This window comes from Procambarus clarkii, chromosome 82 (genome assembly GCF_040958095.1).
Source record: "Procambarus clarkii isolate CNS0578487 chromosome 82, FALCON_Pclarkii_2.0, whole genome shotgun sequence".
In the NCBI taxonomy this organism is placed as follows: Eukaryota; Metazoa; Arthropoda; class Malacostraca; order Decapoda; family Cambaridae; genus Procambarus; species Procambarus clarkii.
The window spans coordinates 8,849,243-8,868,942 of NC_091231.1; the positions used below are offsets into that span (position 1 = coordinate 8,849,243).

General features: G+C 38.5%; 2 protein-coding genes across 3 annotated transcripts; both read right to left on the reverse strand.

The window, feature by feature from the left end:
- Nucleotides 1-201: 201 nt before the first annotated feature.
- Nucleotides 202-6,510, reverse strand: Spase25 (Signal peptidase complex subunit Spase25). Of its 2 annotated transcripts, none has more exons than XM_045751884.2 (5): nucleotides 6,360-6,510; nucleotides 4,813-4,893; nucleotides 4,530-4,663; nucleotides 2,739-2,900; nucleotides 202-1,410 (listed from the first exon to the last, which is right to left on the reverse strand). In XM_045751884.2, the coding sequence occupies exons 1-5, from the start codon at nucleotides 6,378-6,380 to the stop codon at nucleotides 1,230-1,232; spliced, it is 579 nt and encodes a 192-aa protein (XP_045607840.1). In that variant the 5' UTR covers nucleotides 6,381-6,510; the 3' UTR covers nucleotides 202-1,229. The 2 variants fall into 2 exon arrangements, with proteins under 2 accessions (XP_045607840.1, XP_069172168.1); XM_069316067.1 differs by lacking the exon at nucleotides 6,360-6,510 and adding an exon at nucleotides 5,698-5,799.
- A 4,133-nt stretch (nucleotides 6,511-10,643) lies between these two features.
- Nucleotides 10,644-18,650, reverse strand: LOC123764196 (uncharacterized). The gene is made up of 3 exons (XM_069315703.1): nucleotides 18,446-18,650; nucleotides 12,521-12,712; nucleotides 10,644-11,613 (listed from the first exon to the last, which is right to left on the reverse strand). Exons 1-3 carry the CDS (start codon nucleotides 18,501-18,503, stop codon nucleotides 11,186-11,188), a joined length of 678 nt encoding a protein of 225 aa, XP_069171804.1. The 5' UTR covers nucleotides 18,504-18,650; the 3' UTR covers nucleotides 10,644-11,185.
- Nucleotides 18,651-19,700: the final 1,050 nt, after the last annotated feature.

A 19,700-nucleotide genomic window follows, 5' to 3' on the forward strand; every position in this document is an offset into this window, starting at 1 on the left:
GATTTCAAGTTTCCCCAAGCTGACTAACTCCCGAGTACAGTACGTATTTACTGCTCTGTGAAAGGAACTGTGCCCAACCATTTCTGTCCCACCTGGGATTTGAACCTGCAATTGTAGATTGTGCAGAGAACAAACCTGACTTACCAGAACCCTTGTTACCATTAAAAATGTTACCTAATTTTTATGGTAAATTAAAAATAATTTTTAAAAAATGTTTATTGTGTATAGACCGTGAGTAATTTTTCAGTTTCTCCATTAAATATTTACTACTAGACCAATAGGAATGTAAAGTAACCTCTGCCAATGTCAAAACTCCAGTACAAAAATTATTTAAGAATGCATAATTAAGTAAATTCTTTAACTATATTACTGTAATTATATGGAGTTTTCATATGAATAGCACAAATGCAAGAAGATTGCCATAAAGGAAACACCTATAATGTTCTAGCAGACAAGCATAAAAAACAAAATATAATCATGATTTTTATTCAGACACGTCAAGATGGTAAAAGTTCATTTCATGTATATTAATAAAACAAATCCCAATGTCAATGGACATCTACCTTTAGAAATTGCACTAATACTAGTTACATAAGCATGTCCACTTTACTTGGTAGCTAACAAAAATTCCTTGTAAAAACAGTTTGATAAATCAATAGCCAATATAGAAATGACATCAGAGAATGTATCAATACAAATTAACTTTGGATCAAAGACTGACAGCATAACAGTTTTAACTTAATTATCTGATAATAGGCAATAATACAACCAAATACACATGAATCTTACATGTATAATTACCTAATTTAAATTAAATGTCAAGTGTAAATGTCCCTTCATATTTGTACATACATTTATCAAAAAGAATTAACACCAACACCATGATCAGCTTCATGGAAGCCTGAACCCAGTGGGCACAATATCCAAGTGTAACATTTACTCAACACTGAATTAATGGTGATAATTATTCAATATTGATAATGTTTATTACTCATAAATTAAGGCCGATAACTTTTGTTCAACATTGAATTAATATTACTCTGATATTGTACTCACTGGGAATGTTACATCAAAATGACATTTATGACAACTGTGTCCGGTTGTCAACCATTGAAGGATGTGACCTTCCAAACATTTGGTAAAAATTTAGCAGGAAATATTAAAGTAATGTGCTTACGAAAACATTTTAACCAATCCTTCCTGCAACAAACTTAAATAATCAAGAAATTCTAGTTTTTCTTATGCTCTACATCAGAATGTAGACGTAGAACTTCCTTTGCCACAGATCCATACAAGAGCCTGCCAGTCTCATCGAAAAAGTTCTCTACAGTGAGAACAGTCCGGGCCTCCTTCGCTCGCCCTGTCTTACCAGCCTTCTGTGTCAGACGCAGGTGGTAGTTGTTGTCAAATCTGAAATGGTATACAATAATAAATCACCGATAAACCATTAGTGTGCAATTTAAAAATTGGCGGTGTTCGTATCTCATTCTTTTAGTCAAGGACATCTAAATCAATAATATTTAACCACAAAGTATTTTATATTTAAACCACCTTATGTTATATGTGTACTAGCTTGACACTAAATTACAATGTTAATTGCAAAAGATTAATAATGAAGTGTAATATTTAATTTATCTCTAAGAATGTGAACATCCCAATGCGTTTATAACTTGTGCCTTTACTACTGTTTTCCCTAAATATGCAAGTCATGTCAGAAAAGGAGGAGACATCAAACCTGGTGTCTAAAATCTGGGAAAGATACTGTACTCGCCTTCTTGGGCTTTCAGGGGTTGAGCTTTGGCTCTTTGGTCCCGCCTCTTGACTGTCAACCAGCTGGTGTACAGATTCTGAATCCTATGGGCTCTATCAAATCTAAATCATTATATATAACCTATGTTTCAGGTTGAAGATGGCTTCAAATTTATGGTTTAATACAAAATTGGGAAAAGACAGGATTAGCATTGCTGCACTTGATGCAATGAACATGGGAACAACAATCTTACCGAGAATGGTCGAGGTCACCACACAAGGGGGTTAAAGGACACCTCGCTAATGCACTTCAGTTAATATCTATCATTAACAATGAACAAAATCTAATAAGAACAAAGACAGTGGTAACTGTGAAACATGGCTCCCTGTCCAGATATAAATGAAAACTTAAAACATAACCAAATGTAATGAAGCACACTGGGTGATTTCTAGCCTTTAAGAAATACTGGTAATTTAAAGTGGATACCATGTTAAGACAAATATAGGGTAGCCAAATAAACTGATCTTGCAACACTTAAAGTAATATATTAATTGCCAAAGGCAAATGGATTGCTTGTACAGTACTGTGTACCAATAAAAAAAATATAATGTATTTACAGTATATATACCAAGTATATTTTTTTTAGAATCAAATTATTCATACTATTAGCAACAATAAGAATATCAAAACAAAATTCAATGTTCTAACTTAACCAGAATGCACAAACCCAAGCAACCGACTTATGCATAGAATATATGGATTTCTGTGAGCCTACTTGTCATTGTATGTTAAATCTGATATGTTGGTTACCACAACATCGTATTAGTCGAGAGGAAGAGCTGGAACACCAATGTACAAAAGGCATGAATGGTAATGTAATTAAGTTGATATAAACAACCATGCTACTGAATTCCATCTAAGCAAAATGATATAGTATACACTGAGAATATATTATACTGTTCCATTTTAAAGGTAAACTCATACTTGCCTCTTAAGAGAAGAGGAAGCATTCCACACATCATCTGGGTCAATCCCAGCAGCATCTTTATTAAGGGCTGTGCAGAAGATTCCACACTCCAAGTAGGTAGTATACCAAGTAAGAACTCCCATCATGATGAAGTAGGATACCACACACACACACATCACAGTTCTGAAAGTTCATACAATCATTTCTAGTGAATAACATCTGAGGAAATTCTACAATCAGCATATTTTTTTTTGCCAGCAAGAATAACAAAGACTCACACGGACAGTGAGTGGCTGCTTTCAAGGGCTTTATTACATTTTCAACCCAAGGCCAAGCTTCCTTGACCATAGCTTGGTCAAAGAAACAATTACACATTTAGCACCTTTTGGTTCTGTAAAGTTTGTTGTAAACCCTCCAATATTTCAGACTAATTACAAAAATAATAATAATTAGGGGAAATAAAGCTATGCACCCGGGTCATGCAGAATTTTAATCCAAAGTTTGGGTTACTGACACCAACCTTCAGTAACAGGCAATAGTTTCAGTAAATAATAAATGTCTTTGATGTAACCATGGATGACATGGTAGGAGAATGCAGTGTTGGAGGGTTTTCAAGAAGTAGATAAGGGGCTGCATTAGGAATTACTTCACACGAGCAAATCATGGAAGGTATGCTAGAATAGTTCCTGGAAAAAGTTTATTTTCCGAGGTTGATGAGAAATCAAGATATCTCGTCTAAGAATTGTGGTAGAAAGCGGTAAGATATGTTTTCTGAACATACGTTATATCCCCCCTTGCTTCAGCTTTAGGCAGTATTAGGGGAATATGGAGAGGAAAAAATGAACCAAGAAAGAATGGAGAACGTAACAGGGATCATGAGCTGGGTTTCGGGGATGAAAATTACTGGTATGGTAATCAATGTAAATAACTCGGGAAAATTGCTTTAGATTTGCATCCATATTGTAATAAAATATGATCCAAGTAACTCGATACTATAAATGTTAAGAGATATTTCTAATATCAAATTCAACCAAGAAGCCAAATCAAAGGATTTATTGTCACTATTTTCATTACAAGCAAAAGGTAAGGCAGGTCAAGTTTAGGAAAAATTAGAAGCGTTTATTTAATTTAGCATGAGCTAAGTGACTACAAGATAGCTAGTAGGAGTCTGAAGTTGTCTATTACTGTACCCATTTGTGAAAAATTTTGTTGCCAAATACTGAGTAAACAAAAAAATATTCCTTATTAAGTTGAGGAGAGACTAAGGCGTTAAACATGCCAAAACTAGAAGATTAGAAAACGAGGTGATATGATCACATACAAAATATTAACAGGAATCTACCAAATAGAAAGGGGAATTCCTGAAACTAGCAACTTCAAGAACAAGAAGACAGATTCAAGCAAAGGAAACAAAGGCGCTGAAAAAATATTAGAAAGTTTTCTTTTTTAAACAGAGTGGTTGATGGTTGTAACAAGTTAAATGAGAAGGCGGAGGAGGCAAAAACTGTCAGTACAGTCGTTTCGAAGGATTATACGACATTACTAGAAACACGGGACACCACGAGTGTAGCTCTCATCCTGTAACTACACTGAAGTAATTACACAGCATGTCACAAGTTACAATAATTACCTTAATTATATACAAAAAAAAGATTTGAAAATCATTAGTTTTGAAGTGCAAAAGTTTTGTGACAGCCAGAGGATCAGGATGAATATCACAATGTGGAAACTTGCATTTAGGCATCTAGACTAAGATCATGGACCAAATTTTAAACAATTTATCTTATTATGAAATTGTTGTGGAATTCTTACCTGGACTGTGGGAATGGATAAAGTAAATCCCAAATAAGAGCAAAAACTGAGAATCCCACTGCCACAGATGATATGATAAGCCGACCGTCAAGCAGCTTGTGGCTTTCTACATAACTGAACCGTGATAGCAACACCTAAAAAGTAAATACCGGAAGTTATGTTTCAGCTACACAATTCAGGAAAATTAAAATTAAAATACTGTATTCAAAACTGTATAAACAAATTTCATTATACTGTATTATCATTAGGTTTCCAGTGGCTGACAATTTAATACAGTACTTACGTCCTTTACTGCATCATCAAGCGCATTTTTAAGAGCATTTCCATCCCATTTATTCACCTTTGGAGGATTTTCCTCCATGGTCTGAAACAATATACAGTATAGGCACATTACAGAATCCCTAATACACTTGTATGGCATCAATACAAAATGAAAATAAATGTGTTCACATGTATAGGGATGTGATCTGGTACTAATTTTTTGTATTTTTTTATAGAGCTCGAGTAAAAATTGGACTTAACGGGGCCAATGAATGTGCTACAGTCAAGGCCTCTATACCAATTGTGGTGGAACTGAAAGGGAATATGGTATAATGCTTGTAAACATGTAAAAAAAATTAAGTGAGGGATTTGAACCCGGAATTCTCAACCAGAACGCACCAACAGTACTATCTACTCCAGAAATGTCCTTCCAATTGGCTGCCCAAGCCTGGATGAGTGACTTTTTTTTTTGGTGAAGGACAGTAATTGTCAATTCAAGTACAGTATAGTTTGAAAAAAGGCACCATGTCGTTAAATCCATGCCTAACCTATCTACTGTACACTAGTTAATCCTTAGGCAACGGGATGTTTAGTAAAATTAATTACCACACTCCCAAGCTTGCACACACCATCTTGTTGCACTTAAGTCTTTACTATTATTATTATTGCACAATAAATATGCTTATAGTCGACTCAAAAAGTGGAACAAGTTGATGTATGCCAACTTGTAAATACATAGTTACCTGGGACACCTCTCACTTCATACCCAAACAGGTCACAGATTTTAAACCCAACCTAACAACTATATTACTTTAACAATAATAATAATAAAAAAGTTTATGAAGCACCTGTGTACAATCTGGCCACGTCCACACCAACTAAGCTATAATATAATGGTATACCGTACCATTGGTAGGGACAGGAAGCCTGGTGGGCTAGATGGCCAGTTAGGCCCATGATGTTCCTTAGTCAAGGCGGCTGTCCACATGTCCATGGGGAGATCCACATGTTTAACCTCACTGAATAAGTCATTCACCCCACCAACTATGAGGCATCTCACTGGTGATCACAAGATGTTCACCTCCATATGTCTACATACAGAGCATTACAGTATTGAGCACTATCTTTGTAGAAACCATCACACAATAGCAGATTGATGAATTAATCAACTACCTAATAACTCCATGTTTAAGACATTGATATTATACGTTAAAATCACAATTACACATGCCATTTAAAAACAAATTTTCAGAGCCAAAAACTGCACAGCCGCATAAACATATTGGGTCGTGATTGGGTTCTACCCTTATATATACCAGTCTTAACCCAACAACCATAGCGTCCTTCAATCAAGTCTAGAAAAAAAAGCCCCATTAAATAAGAAAGAACCTAAGCATGGGGCGACTCGTCCTCATATACACAATCTTCCACCATCTGGTCATCCAAAGTGTTCAACATCATCACTAAACACCTCTTTTTCTCCAAGAATACACATTAGATCTTTTATATCTGTATACACACGCACGGCCAAGAATATCTGCTTGCAATACAGACGAGAGGAGGACTTACAGCAACGACTTTATCATGCATATTGTATATATGCAGGTGCGAGTGTGTGAGTGTGGCGGCGGGTGGCGGCGTGTGACGGCCCGGCCACCATTGGCCGCCCCGCCACACCCCGGCCAATGGCCGGCCTCAACGTGCGCTCCTTCTCACTCATCGCTCTCATTTCCACTTACAAGTTAGTAAATAGTTTATAGGCGCATTATATAGATACACTAAGGTTGAGAATCCCGACTTTATTGGGATCAATAAACCATGGGGACCAGAAGACACAACTGAAGGGGGAAATTCCATCTTCCAGGGGACCATCTAACTTTCAGAATAATAAGACTGATTGATTGATTGATTGATTGATGAAGATTAAGCCACCCAAAAGGTGGCACGGGCATGAATAGCCCGTAAGTGGTGGCCCTTTTGAGCCATTACCAGTATCAAGAGCTGATATTGGAGATCTGTGGAGGTGCGACTGCACCCTGCATGACGGGAGATGTCTCCCAGGACCCTCGAAATCTGTATAGTGCAATATACTAGCTGAAAATGATAGCAACCTGACAGTGGCTACACAGCAACAGCATGAGGAAGTTATATGTCTGCATGATGTAATAAATGCTGCAGCTGAAGCCAAATTGATGCTATGTCCACAGAGCATTCTCTCTCTCAAATCATATACAATGATGGTTCCCTACACCGCCCCACGGGTGCAGCTGGAAGTGCAGTTGTCCTGACAATGGGCGAGGCTTATACTTTGAGTGGGGAGTCCGTATAAACAACTGGGCCTCTACCCTTCAGACCGAACTATTTGCCTTGCTTCTTACACTGAAATGTGTACAAGTCTCCAAACTTGATACATTAGTTGTAAGTGACTCTTTATTATCCTTAATTGCTCTCAATTCTTTAGGACATAACTGTAATATGCTTGTGTCTGAAGCTAGACACAAATACAAAAAAATGTTAATGATGGTAATTAGAGTCCATTTCATGTGAACTTCATCTCATGTTGGCCTCCGAATGCATGATAGAGCTGATGAATTAGCAAAAGAATCTGCCTTTAAAGGAGAAATTAAGTATAACCTTAGCTTGTCAATAAGCAGACTGAGAGCACTAGTACACCAAGAACTTCAACAAAATCTTGTAGATCTGAGGTAAAGTGAAATCGACACCAGTAATTCCATCTATCATCATACTATCATGCAAGAGGAGTCATACATCTATGGATCATTCAGTAGAATCAGCAGACTTCTAAATTAGATTAGATTAGATTAGATTTTTTATTCAGGTAAAGGTACATATATTGAAGATGAGTTACAAACATAATGTTGGATTTTAAGATGAGCTAGTACAGTACATACAATACCTAAACGCCACTAGTACGCATAGCGTTTCGGGCAAGGTGACAGGGTGGGGGGGAACACTGAGACTAAAACTTAATAGTAATTGAGCTTAAAGTATAAATTGTGTTGAAAAAATAACAAATAAAAAGGGGGGGGGGGAACATGGCAGAAAATAGCAATTATACAAGTTGGTCAACAAACAGCATTGTTTAAAATAGTAAGACATGGGTTGACATTTAGGAGTAAGGTAGGTTACATGGAGTTTACTAGGTAGTATTTAGTTTTTCTCTTAAACTGGTTGAGAGAGATACAGTCTTTGACATGATTGGGAAGGTCATTCCACATTCTGGGTCCTTTGATTTGTAGAGCATTTCTAGTTTGACTAAGACCTACTCTTGGAATATCAAATAGGTATTTGTTTCTGGTGTGTGGTGCCCATGGGTTCTGTTACAACCTTCTAAGAAGCTTTTAAGGTCATGATTGACATTACAGTTCGGAGTTTTAAATATATAGAGTACACATGAGAAGATGTGCAGTGACTTAATATCTAACATATTCAGAGATTTGTGAACTGTGGCCCTCAAGCGTCCCTGGTATATGAGTCGACTTGTTCGCCCTGAGTCACCTCTGTTCATCCAGCAGTGAATGGGTACCTGGTTATTAAACGATTTGGCGGGTCGTATTCCCGGGGCATATTGAGATTAAGGACCTACCAGAATCGCTATAGGCGCTAGTGGTTTTACAAGAATGTAAGAACTCTTGTATATAAAAAAAAATAGCTCTGATATTTTTGTCGTTCTGCTTTGAACTTTCTTCAAAACAGGTACGTCATTTTGAAAGTGAGGTCTCCATACTTGTATACAGTAGTGCGAATGAGAATGGACATGAGACTCGTACAGTTGAATAATAATTTAATTACCTCTTCTTAAAGTCAAATGCTCTTTTCCTAAGATTTGGTTGAGCTGTGCGTTCAATGACTGATCTAAACTAGTCCATGAATCTGTTGATGTAAGATTTTGATGAGGATGTGTTAATTTCTATAATTTCATTGTATAATTAATTTATTTTAGTTATCCTTCAAACTGCCTTCTTATCATTCTAACTATCTAACTATATACAGTACTGTACATTTTGCCAATGTAAGTTTCCCTGCTCTAATTGGAAGCACTCACCTAGTTGTATTTACCTAGTTGTGCTTTGCGGGGCTTGAGGTTGTCTCTTTGGTCCGGCCTCTCAACTGTCAATCAACTGGTGTACAGATTCCTGAGCCTACTGGGCTCTATCATATCTACACTTGAAACTGTGTATGGAGTCAGCCTCCATCAAATCTCTGTACAAGAATGTATGAACTCTTGTATATATAATAAAAAAAATGGCTGTACACCTGTTCCCTGCAGCCACAACTGATTTGTATAAAAATCACCGACAAATAAAGCTTCTAAATGTACATCTAGATTATAATGATTATGTGTTAGGTTATCACAGCCTTATTTAAGCTGAAGTGATTCTAATGAGTAGTAGTAGTAAGCATAGCAGTAGACTTCCTATGGTTAAACAATATTTTTCTATATATTTTCATGCTTTGAAGGCTTTTAAAAGTTCCACTAATATTCTATTGGTAAACGTAAGTATACCTTTGTCCTAAACAGGAATTATTCTGAAGTTATAACTGTATTGTAGCATATGTATTGCGAGGCTTTAAAATTGACTAAGTGTCTGGTAAACTTGGTTTCTTTGATAATCTCTAAGGACAAGATTTGCTTTAAAGTTTAGGTTCACCCGAGGTTTCTGTATCATTGGTGTTAGCACACAGTTGCGATTTCCAGGTGTTGATGCGAGCCTGGATAATGATCTGACTGGTGAGCAAGTTGTTGGGAAAGATTATCCCATTATGATACAACCTGATATTGTACTGTCACAGACGGACGCAGAGGACGGTGTTGTGCTCCCTGCATGTGTTGTAACGGTCTATGGCTGGTAAGTCTAAGAATAGTCCTTCCAGAGAACCGGACCCCTTCAAAAGGGGAGTGGGAGGTGGCTCTCTCGGATACATTTATGGCTGACATTTATGCAGAGGCCCCGCCTCAGCCTAGCCTAGAGAATGGCAGTGTTGAGGAAGCCAGTATTGCAGTTACTCACCCGCTCGCTCCAGAGTTCGAGTCCAATTCCCTGAAAAAGTTACAGAGGACTGATCCCTGTTTGTCTGAGTGTTGTGCGGAGGCGGCCTCTTTGTTAGAAGCAGTGCAGGAGGGAACTGGATACTATTTCAATGAGCCACTTTTGATAATATAGATATCCCATGAGCCTCCCTCTTCAGTTGACTGTGAGAACATTACCCAGCTTGTTATGACAATAATTAATACTAATAATTCATTATGTCGGGGGACAGGATCCCATGATCCCCATCACGCTTTCTGTGAACTCTGGGAAGCCGAATAAAGTAGTAGCCTAACGGTAGATTCACGATGGTCCCCTCCTAAACTCAAGACCAGTCGTGTTTAGGTAGACAAACTTTGTTTGTCTACCCAGTGTTCTCTGTGGGGTAGGGCCAATTCTTGTCTCTCTGAGGAACGTGTGGGGCTTCCCCAAGCATGCCATCCATGGCATGTTTGGAACTGATGCCATCGTGGCCGCTAAATCAAACAACAGTACGTATGCGTACCATATGTACTACAATACGTACCATTATAAACACCACTAAAGGCGACAATTGCAAGTAAAGATTTCGTGTTCACCTCCATCAGCCATTCATCAGACACACAAGACACCATAGGTACCATAGTTCTTGGAGGAAAGATTGAAATCTGTATATATTTGTTTGCTGTGGCACTACTGGCAAAGTTTTATGCATTCTCGACTTTACTAATTAAGTCAGACCGAAGGGTTGCGTAAAATAACACTTCGAAGGATGAAATACATTTTGTTTAAAATTGTCTTTAATTTAAAAACATTGGCTTGATTTACAAACTAAATAGTGGACAACATACAAACTTCATATGCGTGATCTTTCCTGCAATAAGAAATAATCACACAGTGTGCTCAGTTCTTCAGATTTGGACTTGAGAACATTTACACTGCATTTATCATTCATTTTAAAGTTTATTGAACATGTATCAGCAATTACATCAATACTGTATCCGTGATCAACACATCTGTATACATCTGTTACTGACTAGTACAGTACTCTGGAAAGACAACTCTGCGATCTGTTGCAAGTTGTGCTGTAAATGTTATCATTCCAAACAGTTGCTATATATTAGCAAAATTATTGTTAGAACTATGTACTGAGGAAGAGACGTCACCATTAGCTCAGGTTGAGTAGCTGTTAACTCTGGAATACAACGCCTCCTCGTGTAGTGAGTACATTAAAAACGGCCTTCCCATTTATCTTGTTGCATTATCATAGTGAATACTGATCTGTGCTTAACTGTTGCCAGTATAGCATCGAGTCTGCCTCATATAACCCAAAACAAAGGTGTATTTAGTCACTGCCTCGTCTATCTACAGGTAAAGTTGGTCTCGTTGGTACGCCTCGACCTCTGCCGGATTTTGTATCTCTAGTTGTGGAAAGAGGCGACGTAGTAAATAATTAAAGGTGGAGAGCTCTGCGGGAGTGTGTGATCTTAGCTGGCGGATTCCAGTGTTTTGGTGAGGCTTCACGCTGTGAGCGTTGGTGGTGTGGGTGAAGGCGCGGCGTGGCAGCTGATGGAGCCCCTCGCTGCTCTCACGACGAGGGAGCTGACGGGACTCTTGGCTGATCTGATGAGGGTGCTGACGGAGCCCTTGGCTGATCTCCTGAAGAAGTAACTGATGGAGCCCATGACTGTTCTCCTGCCGAGGGAGCTGAAGGAGCTCTTGGTTGCTCTCCTGGTGAGGGAGTTTCAACACAGTAGACAACAGATCCTCCGAATCCTTGTAGTTTCGGAATTCTGAAAACAGAACACAAAAGTAAAGAGAGTTAATTTTCTGCTATGTGCTTTTTAGACAAAGCAATTAGAATTACACAATATACACGAAAGGTAGTGGTTTGAGAGAAAGTAGGTAGACAAGTCTTAATTAACAGTAATCTATATCCATGAAACAGAATATTTGTCTGTTCTAGGCTGGAGGCCAGGTGCTTGTGGGTAGCTTCACCCAACTTTGTATCGTGATTGCTGCAAGGTGCATGCCCAACACGGTCAGGTTGGAGGGTTAGTACAGTTCAATAGAGAACACCATGGCATGGTCATATACTGGCCATATAGCCCCTCGATGATTTTGGCACTGACCTCCAGCTACTATCTGGCTAAATACTTTAAAAACAAGAATTTTATAACACTTATTTTTCTTACAGTATTGTAAAACATCATGCACTCATCTCAGGAAAATTAACATAAATGTTCTAATCATTCTACTTTACCTGTAGCAGTGAAAAACTTAAATTTTAAAGACTTCGGCACCACCATGGGACCACCCTCAACATCCTCCTCCCTCAGGCCCATCAACAGGAATTCTCTCCTGTCATCCATCAACTTTCCACTGGCTCATAGTGGAGCAAAAGGTTCCACTGTGTCTAGAGGACTACTGGTGCCCGCTGATCACACCACTTCTGACGCTGGGGCGAGCAGTAAAGTGAGTGAAATTATCCCCTCATTTCCCTCCGTCCCTGACGTTCACAGCACCGTCAAACTCCACGTGGAAATACATCTAGATATGGGGAAACTCGAACCTTTAGCTACAAACTCGGTGCCACAATCAAAAGATCGCGCCAACAATGATTTCAACATTTAGCGCTCGAGGACCACTATGTGCGTTTGGTACGATCGTATTTTGAGTTCTGTGTAATACTGAACTTACTTTCATCACGTCTCTCCAGAATGTTGATCAGAGCTTGTTGGAAGGTGTTCGGCAGGTCCTGCAGGAGGACAGGTGAAGGGGCCAGTGCGTCGTCGACCTCCACTCCGGGCAGACCGCCCTCATCTCGCTCCAGCGTTCTCTTGCCCACTCGCGGGAACGGTATGAGGTCCTGCCGCTTGAGCTGACCCTCACCTGTAGAATTATTATTACATAACAAAGTAATAATTCCATAGTCACTTATAATTAACTTTGTGGATGAAGGTTTGTGAATATATATATATGAGGCTATGGGTCCCTACACTTGTACCAGAGGTGGTACCCTTCTAGGTTTTTATATATATAAATACAGTATATTTGTTAATTATCACATTCAGTGCAGGGACAAAAAATCCATATTATATCTGACTGAACCTTTACTGTACATGGTCCCGAATTCGATTCCTGAGCGGACTGAAACTTTCAGGCACGTTTTCTTACAGCTATTGCCATTGAACTGGTGCCATTGAACTAAACAACTATTGAGGGTTGCATCCTGGGGAATATCGGTCGTTGCCCTAGATAACCCTAATCTTTTATAATGTATCCAATAATCTCGATACATCTGTAAGAATTGCTGTTGTCTGGCCTGTATTCTTCCAGTCCGTCCTCTAAACTAATAGGTCGCGTTTTTTACGATATGGTAACCAACCTAACAAATGCAACAGCTTGAAAAAAGTTACGACTCAAATATCTACGTTTTCTATGCATCGGACTCGATAGTTTAGGTGGGTTGCTTGGGTTCAAGGGGGTAGAAATAGCCTAATTTACTCTATCCCTTTCAGATGTACTTCTTTCTTGTCTCAATAAACATATTTGAACTTGCTTGTGTTCATACGTTTCTGGTTTGGCTAAAATGTGGATTTTTTACGGAGTGGCAAACCAAGAGAAGCATTGAGCATCTCTTATAATAGCTCTTACCAATTGTTATATATTATATGCCTATAATTATTACATGTTAGGCTCATATATTTTTCTTGCGAAAATTAATAATATACTAAAATTCTTTGTAAACTAAAGGCATTTATAAATGTACACTCGTTTATAAATAGTTTCGTTAAATTTGAATTTGAGTTAATGCAAAGTTTGCATGTAAAATTACGCTGGAAGATGCTGGGCCAGTGACCTATGGGTGGCCGCCTGCCCGGCTGCACTCTCCTGCCTTGCAGCGCCTCGTTTACTCTACCTAGGCCTGATTAGACTTGATCACAAGTTACAGCCCCGCTCCTGTGCCAGGTAAGTCCATTACGGACTCACCATAGCTCGTACTACTTGAAACTTTTTGTTTCCATTAGCTGAATCTTAAACAACAACAATCTACTTAGGCTTCATGTACCCGACAATGGGGCATATCAGACCCATGAAATATTAACACAGAAATCCTCTTGAACTTTGGGGCTTCCACATATGGGTAATATTAACTTTTAACCAAGGTTTCCGAGGTGTGTTTAGTTCCAGTGTTCAACTTCTGCGCGGGAGTGCCTCACATTGTTGCTAGTTTCTGCCTAAGAATTCCTCACATCCTTACAAGTTTCCGCACAAAAATTTCTCACATGATTTAGAAACAGGTGGTCTGAACCTCTCCTGACCCATCAATATGTAAGTAATGGGTGGGCAAAAAATAAAATACTCTCATAAAAGGTGAAACCCTGTGTTTTTCAATTTCAAAATAGGAGTAGCCTATTAAAAATACTTCTGCATATGCGCGCGGGAACAGGGGAGTTTTTTCTCAATAGCTGCGTCGTAATATATTTATAAGTTAGTATAAATGGAGTTAAGTCAGAGTGGGAAAATGTTAAGAGCCTCAAGGCTCTGTCCTGGGAGCGTGATTTAGTCACGCTTCGTTATTCATAATATATATAGATGATTTAGATTCTGGTTTGAATAGCAATATTTGCAAATTTGACGACGATGCGAAAATCGAGAGGGAAATAAACACGGAAGAACACTCATTATCTGGTGCTATTCTTCAGCTATATCTTGCTCTCGTTAGACCCCATTTAGATTATGCAGTTCAGTTTTGGTCGCCATACTATAGAATGGATATAAATTCACTAGAACGCTTCCAGCAAAAGTTGAAAAATTTAATCCCACAAATTAGAAACCTTTCATATGAAGAGAGATTGACAAAGCTTAATTTACATTCTCTAGAAATGCGAAGAATTAGGGGTGACATGATAGATGTGTACAAGTAGATGAATGGACATAACAAAAGTAGCTATTAATAGGGTATTAAAAGTATCAACACATAATTGAACACGAAAAAATGGGTATAAATTTGATAAGTTTAGATTTAGGAAAGACCTGGTTAATACTGGTTTAGTAACGGTTGTTTTCTGGAAACAATTACCGCTTCTTTGATTGTTTCAAGCTTAGGTTAGACATATATTTGAATGAGTTAGGGTGGATATAAATAGGAGATGCCTCGTATGGGCCAATAATTCTTCTGCAGTTACTTGATCCTTATGTTCTTATATTTGCAAAGCATTTATAATGCTATACTCCTTTAATTAATTAATAACCGAGGCTACAACCAGGCGCGCTGCCTCACCCTTCAAGTCTTGCCCAACAGTTCTTAGAAGCGAAACTTAACGCATGAAATTTGGGAAGCAGGGCGCGAGGATGACAGACAGGTGGGGTGGAGTTAGTGCCAGCAGCTGCTGATACTTGTATTGGCGGCTTCCACCGTCATCACCTTAATGGTGAGCATCTTAATGGTGAGCACCTTAATGGTGACCACCTTAATGGTGACCACCTTAATGGTGACCACCTTAATGGTGAGCACCTTAATGGTGAGCACCTTAATGGAATGCTACAAGGATAGACTTGCACACGAGCGCTTACGCCCACGCACTCACGTACGCGCTCACTCATTCACTCACTCACTCACTCACTCGTGCGCACACACACTAGATAAAAAAAACTGTCACCTGAGGACCACATTAAGAACATTGTGTGAGGAGCCTATGCTACACTTTCTAACTTTCAATTCTGCGTTTAAATACATGGATGGAGAAATACAAAAGAAATTGTTCACGACTTTTGTTATACCAAAGCTGAAATATGCAGTGGTTGTATGGTGCCCATATCTTAAGAAGCACATCATCAAACTGGAAAAGGTGCAAAGACATGCCACTAAGTGGCTCCCAGAACTGAAGGGCAAGAGCTACGAGGAGAGGTTAGAGGCATTAAATATGCAAAAACTAGAAGATAGAAGAAAAAGAGGCGATATGATCACTACGTACAAAGTAGTTTTTTTAAGTACAAAGTACAAAAAAGTACAAAAAGCACAAATATAGTACAAAAAGCACAAAGTAATGACAGGAATCGATAAAATTGATAGGGAGAAATTCCTGAGACCTGGAACTTCAAGAGCAAGAGGTTATAGATTTAAACTAACGAAACAAAGATGCCGGAGAAATATAAGAAAATTCAATTTGGCAAAAAGAGTGGTAGACGATTGAAACAAGTTAGGCGAGAAGGTGGCGGAGGCCAAAACCTTCAGTAATTTCAATCTTATCTGCCTTTAAAGGAGACGTTGAGTGTAACCTTGGATTGTCAACGAGCAATCTGAGAGCAGCAGTACACCGAGAATTTCAACAAAATCTTGTAGATCTGAGGCAAAATGAAATCGACACCAGTAATTCCATCTATCATCATACTATCATGCAAGAGGAGCCACACATCTATGGCTCATCCAATAAAATCAGCAGACTTCTAGATGTTACTACTGCTCGGCTTAGACTCGGTTACAAGTATCTCTGGGAATTCTCATTATCTGCCGATGTAGACCTGACCAAATGTAAACTGTGTCAACTAAATTATTCGCACACCCTCCGTCACTATGTGATGGAGTGCGAAAAGATATATGAATTCAGAAACAAATCTATAACCAATGTTCCAGCAATGTGCAAATATTTAATTCAAAATGATCTGCTACCAGAAATTTTAGCCAAATATTCCCAGTTTGCTAACTGTAGGTAGTAACTAAGTGACTGTAACCTATCCACCGCTGCCCACAGGATGGGGGGCGGTGTGTAGGACAAACATATCAATTGTGACACTAGCTCTCCACATGTCAGTTGCTTAACTTAGAAACTGTACTTGTGGTCGGTCTCGAACCCATTTATGATGTGACGACTTATACTGAATTTTGTAACTAGCTCATCAAGATTGTAACTTGCTTAGCTAAATGAATTGTGGGGTTCAGTTCCTGAGCCCATTATGTGCCTCTAACCCTTTCCACTACCGCCCACAAGATGGGTATGGGGTGCATAATAAATTAACTAAACTAACTAACTAATAGATATAATAGAGGAAAATAGATTGGTTAGAAAGGCGGGGTCCTAAAACTAATAGCTCGATTCTGCAGACACAAATAGTAAATACACACACACACACACACCTGTTGATTGACAGTTGAGAGGCGGGACCAAAGAGTCAGAGCTCAACCCCCGCAAACACAACTAGGTGAGTACACTCTTTTTGTAAGAGCAAGCGGGGTGCATAGGCATTCCAATATATAATTAAATTTGTTTAATAATGACTTTAATTGTCTGAAATACTGTATTATTATTATTCTTGTATTCTTATTATCATTACTCTAATGACATTTATAACTAGGCTAAACTTCTCAAAAGCAAGTATATTTTTATTCATATAAGAAATTACATATGTTAGTATTATTTTACAGTTTTCTTCGAGAGAATAGTCGATGGAGCAAATTTTGAACTTTATTCAAAATATTTAATTTAAAGATATTAGTGGACAGAACTGTACATATCTGTTTATAATGTCACTGATCTTGTAGTACAAGAGTTATATAGAAAAGAGTACTACAATTTTTGGATTATCTGTATTTTTTCTTCAATCGTCAACTCTTTTCTTCAAATGTTGAATGATATTAGGAGCGAAACAACATTAAACAAAAAATTCACGGTTTATCTATATGCAGAATATATGTAATATTTTGAATATTTTGATAATTTGGGAACGTGTGTCAAAATGTGACGTATATCCAGCCGTCAAACCCCGTTTATAAATGATAAACGATTTAAGGTTCACAACTGATGTTCGAATCACACTGTTCTAAATACGTCACCAACGTACTGCAAATAAAAATACCTAACCTATCCTAGTCCTAACTAAATATCAAATTACAGTATTCATTAATATTAATTTAACTTAAAGAGGTTTAGTTTTTGGTTTCACAGAATGATAACATTATATTATATATCTCTGGGAGTTGGTCCACACCACAGCTTGGATGAACTAGGATTGAGAATGACTGAACGGGATTAAGGAACATTTAGCCAGTGGTTTGATTACATGCTGATGGGAGCACTGGGCGCACTCCTCTAAGTCACCCACGGAAACAGTTGACTTGCACTTTAATTAATTTTCAAAATGATCTCCTTTTAGTGTTTAATCGCAATGGGGAAATCAGATATCAAAATCCTGAACGTAATACTAAAATTCATCAGACGAATAGCAAGGGAAGAGCTATCGGTGCTACAGATGAGGCTATCACTGGAGCATGGAAGGGCTATCCCTTGAGCATGGTAGGGCTATCACTGGAGCATGGTAGGGCTATCACTGGAGCATGGAAGGGCTATCCCTTGAGCATGGTAGGGCTATCCCTGGAGCATGGTAGGACTATCACTGGAGCATGGTAGGACTATCACTGGAACATGGTAGGGCTCTCACTGCAGGAGTTGAGGGCTATCACTGGAACAGGTGAGACTTTGACTGCATCAGTCGAAACAGTCTTTTATTGGGCATACAGTCACCCAGCCTATCATGCGCGCCACACGGGGATGACATTTGGCTCAAACTCCTCCTTTTGGAGTTAATTGTACGTTATACATATGAATTACCCAAGTTACTCACAGCTGAAAGCAAGGAGAACCACAAGAAGAAGAATCCTGCCGAAGGCTGCGCTCTTCATCTCAGCTCCTGGAGGAGGGGGTCGTGGTGCCAGCGGGCGGGCGAGATACCAGCGACCTTGCTCCTCTTCGCGGCCCAGACAGCGGTGACGGGTCACTACGGTTACAGAGGGAAAACCAGAATAGAGGGGAGATGGTGAGACGTAAACAACGGCAGAGGTGTGGAATGAGAGGTAATTTGGGTGAGGAGAGGTTATATAGACCAGGCCGACTCCCACGCGCGCGCCCTCTGCTCACCACAAACACCTATCTCTCCCCCCCAAAACACAAGGAACACACCCCATCCCCCATATTCTCTTGCTCTCTCTCTCTCTCATATTACTAGTATACAACGAATGCTCTCTTTTCCTCTACTATATATCGCAATCTTTTTATCAGTTTGTTTAGTTCATTTATTATGCACCCCATACCCATTCTGTGCGTGGTATTGGAAAGGGTTACAGAGGCACGTAATGGGCTCAGGGACTGAACCCCACAATTCATTTAGCTAAGCAGGGTACTGTCTGGATGAGCTAGTTACAAAATTTAGTGCACTTCGTCACATTAACACTGGGCTCCAGACTACAAGTACAGTTTCTAAAGTCATTCAATTTGTGACGAACTTAAATGCCTCGTCTGTATATTATAATTAAGTACATGATGTATACACTTACATATACAGTATATATATATATATATATATATATATATATATATATATATATATATATATATAAATATATATATGTATATATATATATATATATATATATATATATATATATATATATATATATATATATATATATGAGAACAAACCATGGTGAACGACCGCCATATTTTACATGTCTTGTTATAAATTATCTCATATTTATACAGTATTCGACATATCCTCATAACATTGCGATGAAATCCTAAAGACAAATTGTTTAGTGGTATAGGGAGTTGAGTTAGCTCTGTAAAGCATGAATCATCCTAGGGTTTGCATGTAGTGCTTGGAAAAGTGCGAATAAAATTCCAATTTTACCTGGCGACAGCTTGGACAACTTCCCGCCAGAATTACCAGACGTAGCGACACTGCAACCTGCAACTTGTTTGAATTTGATTCAGTTACGATGTTCTAAGCAAGACCAACTTGTATAATTTGGTAAAGCCATAGTGTTTGTGTATAAGAATGACCTTCCTAATGCTGTATCTTTGTAAATTAAGAAAGTTATTAT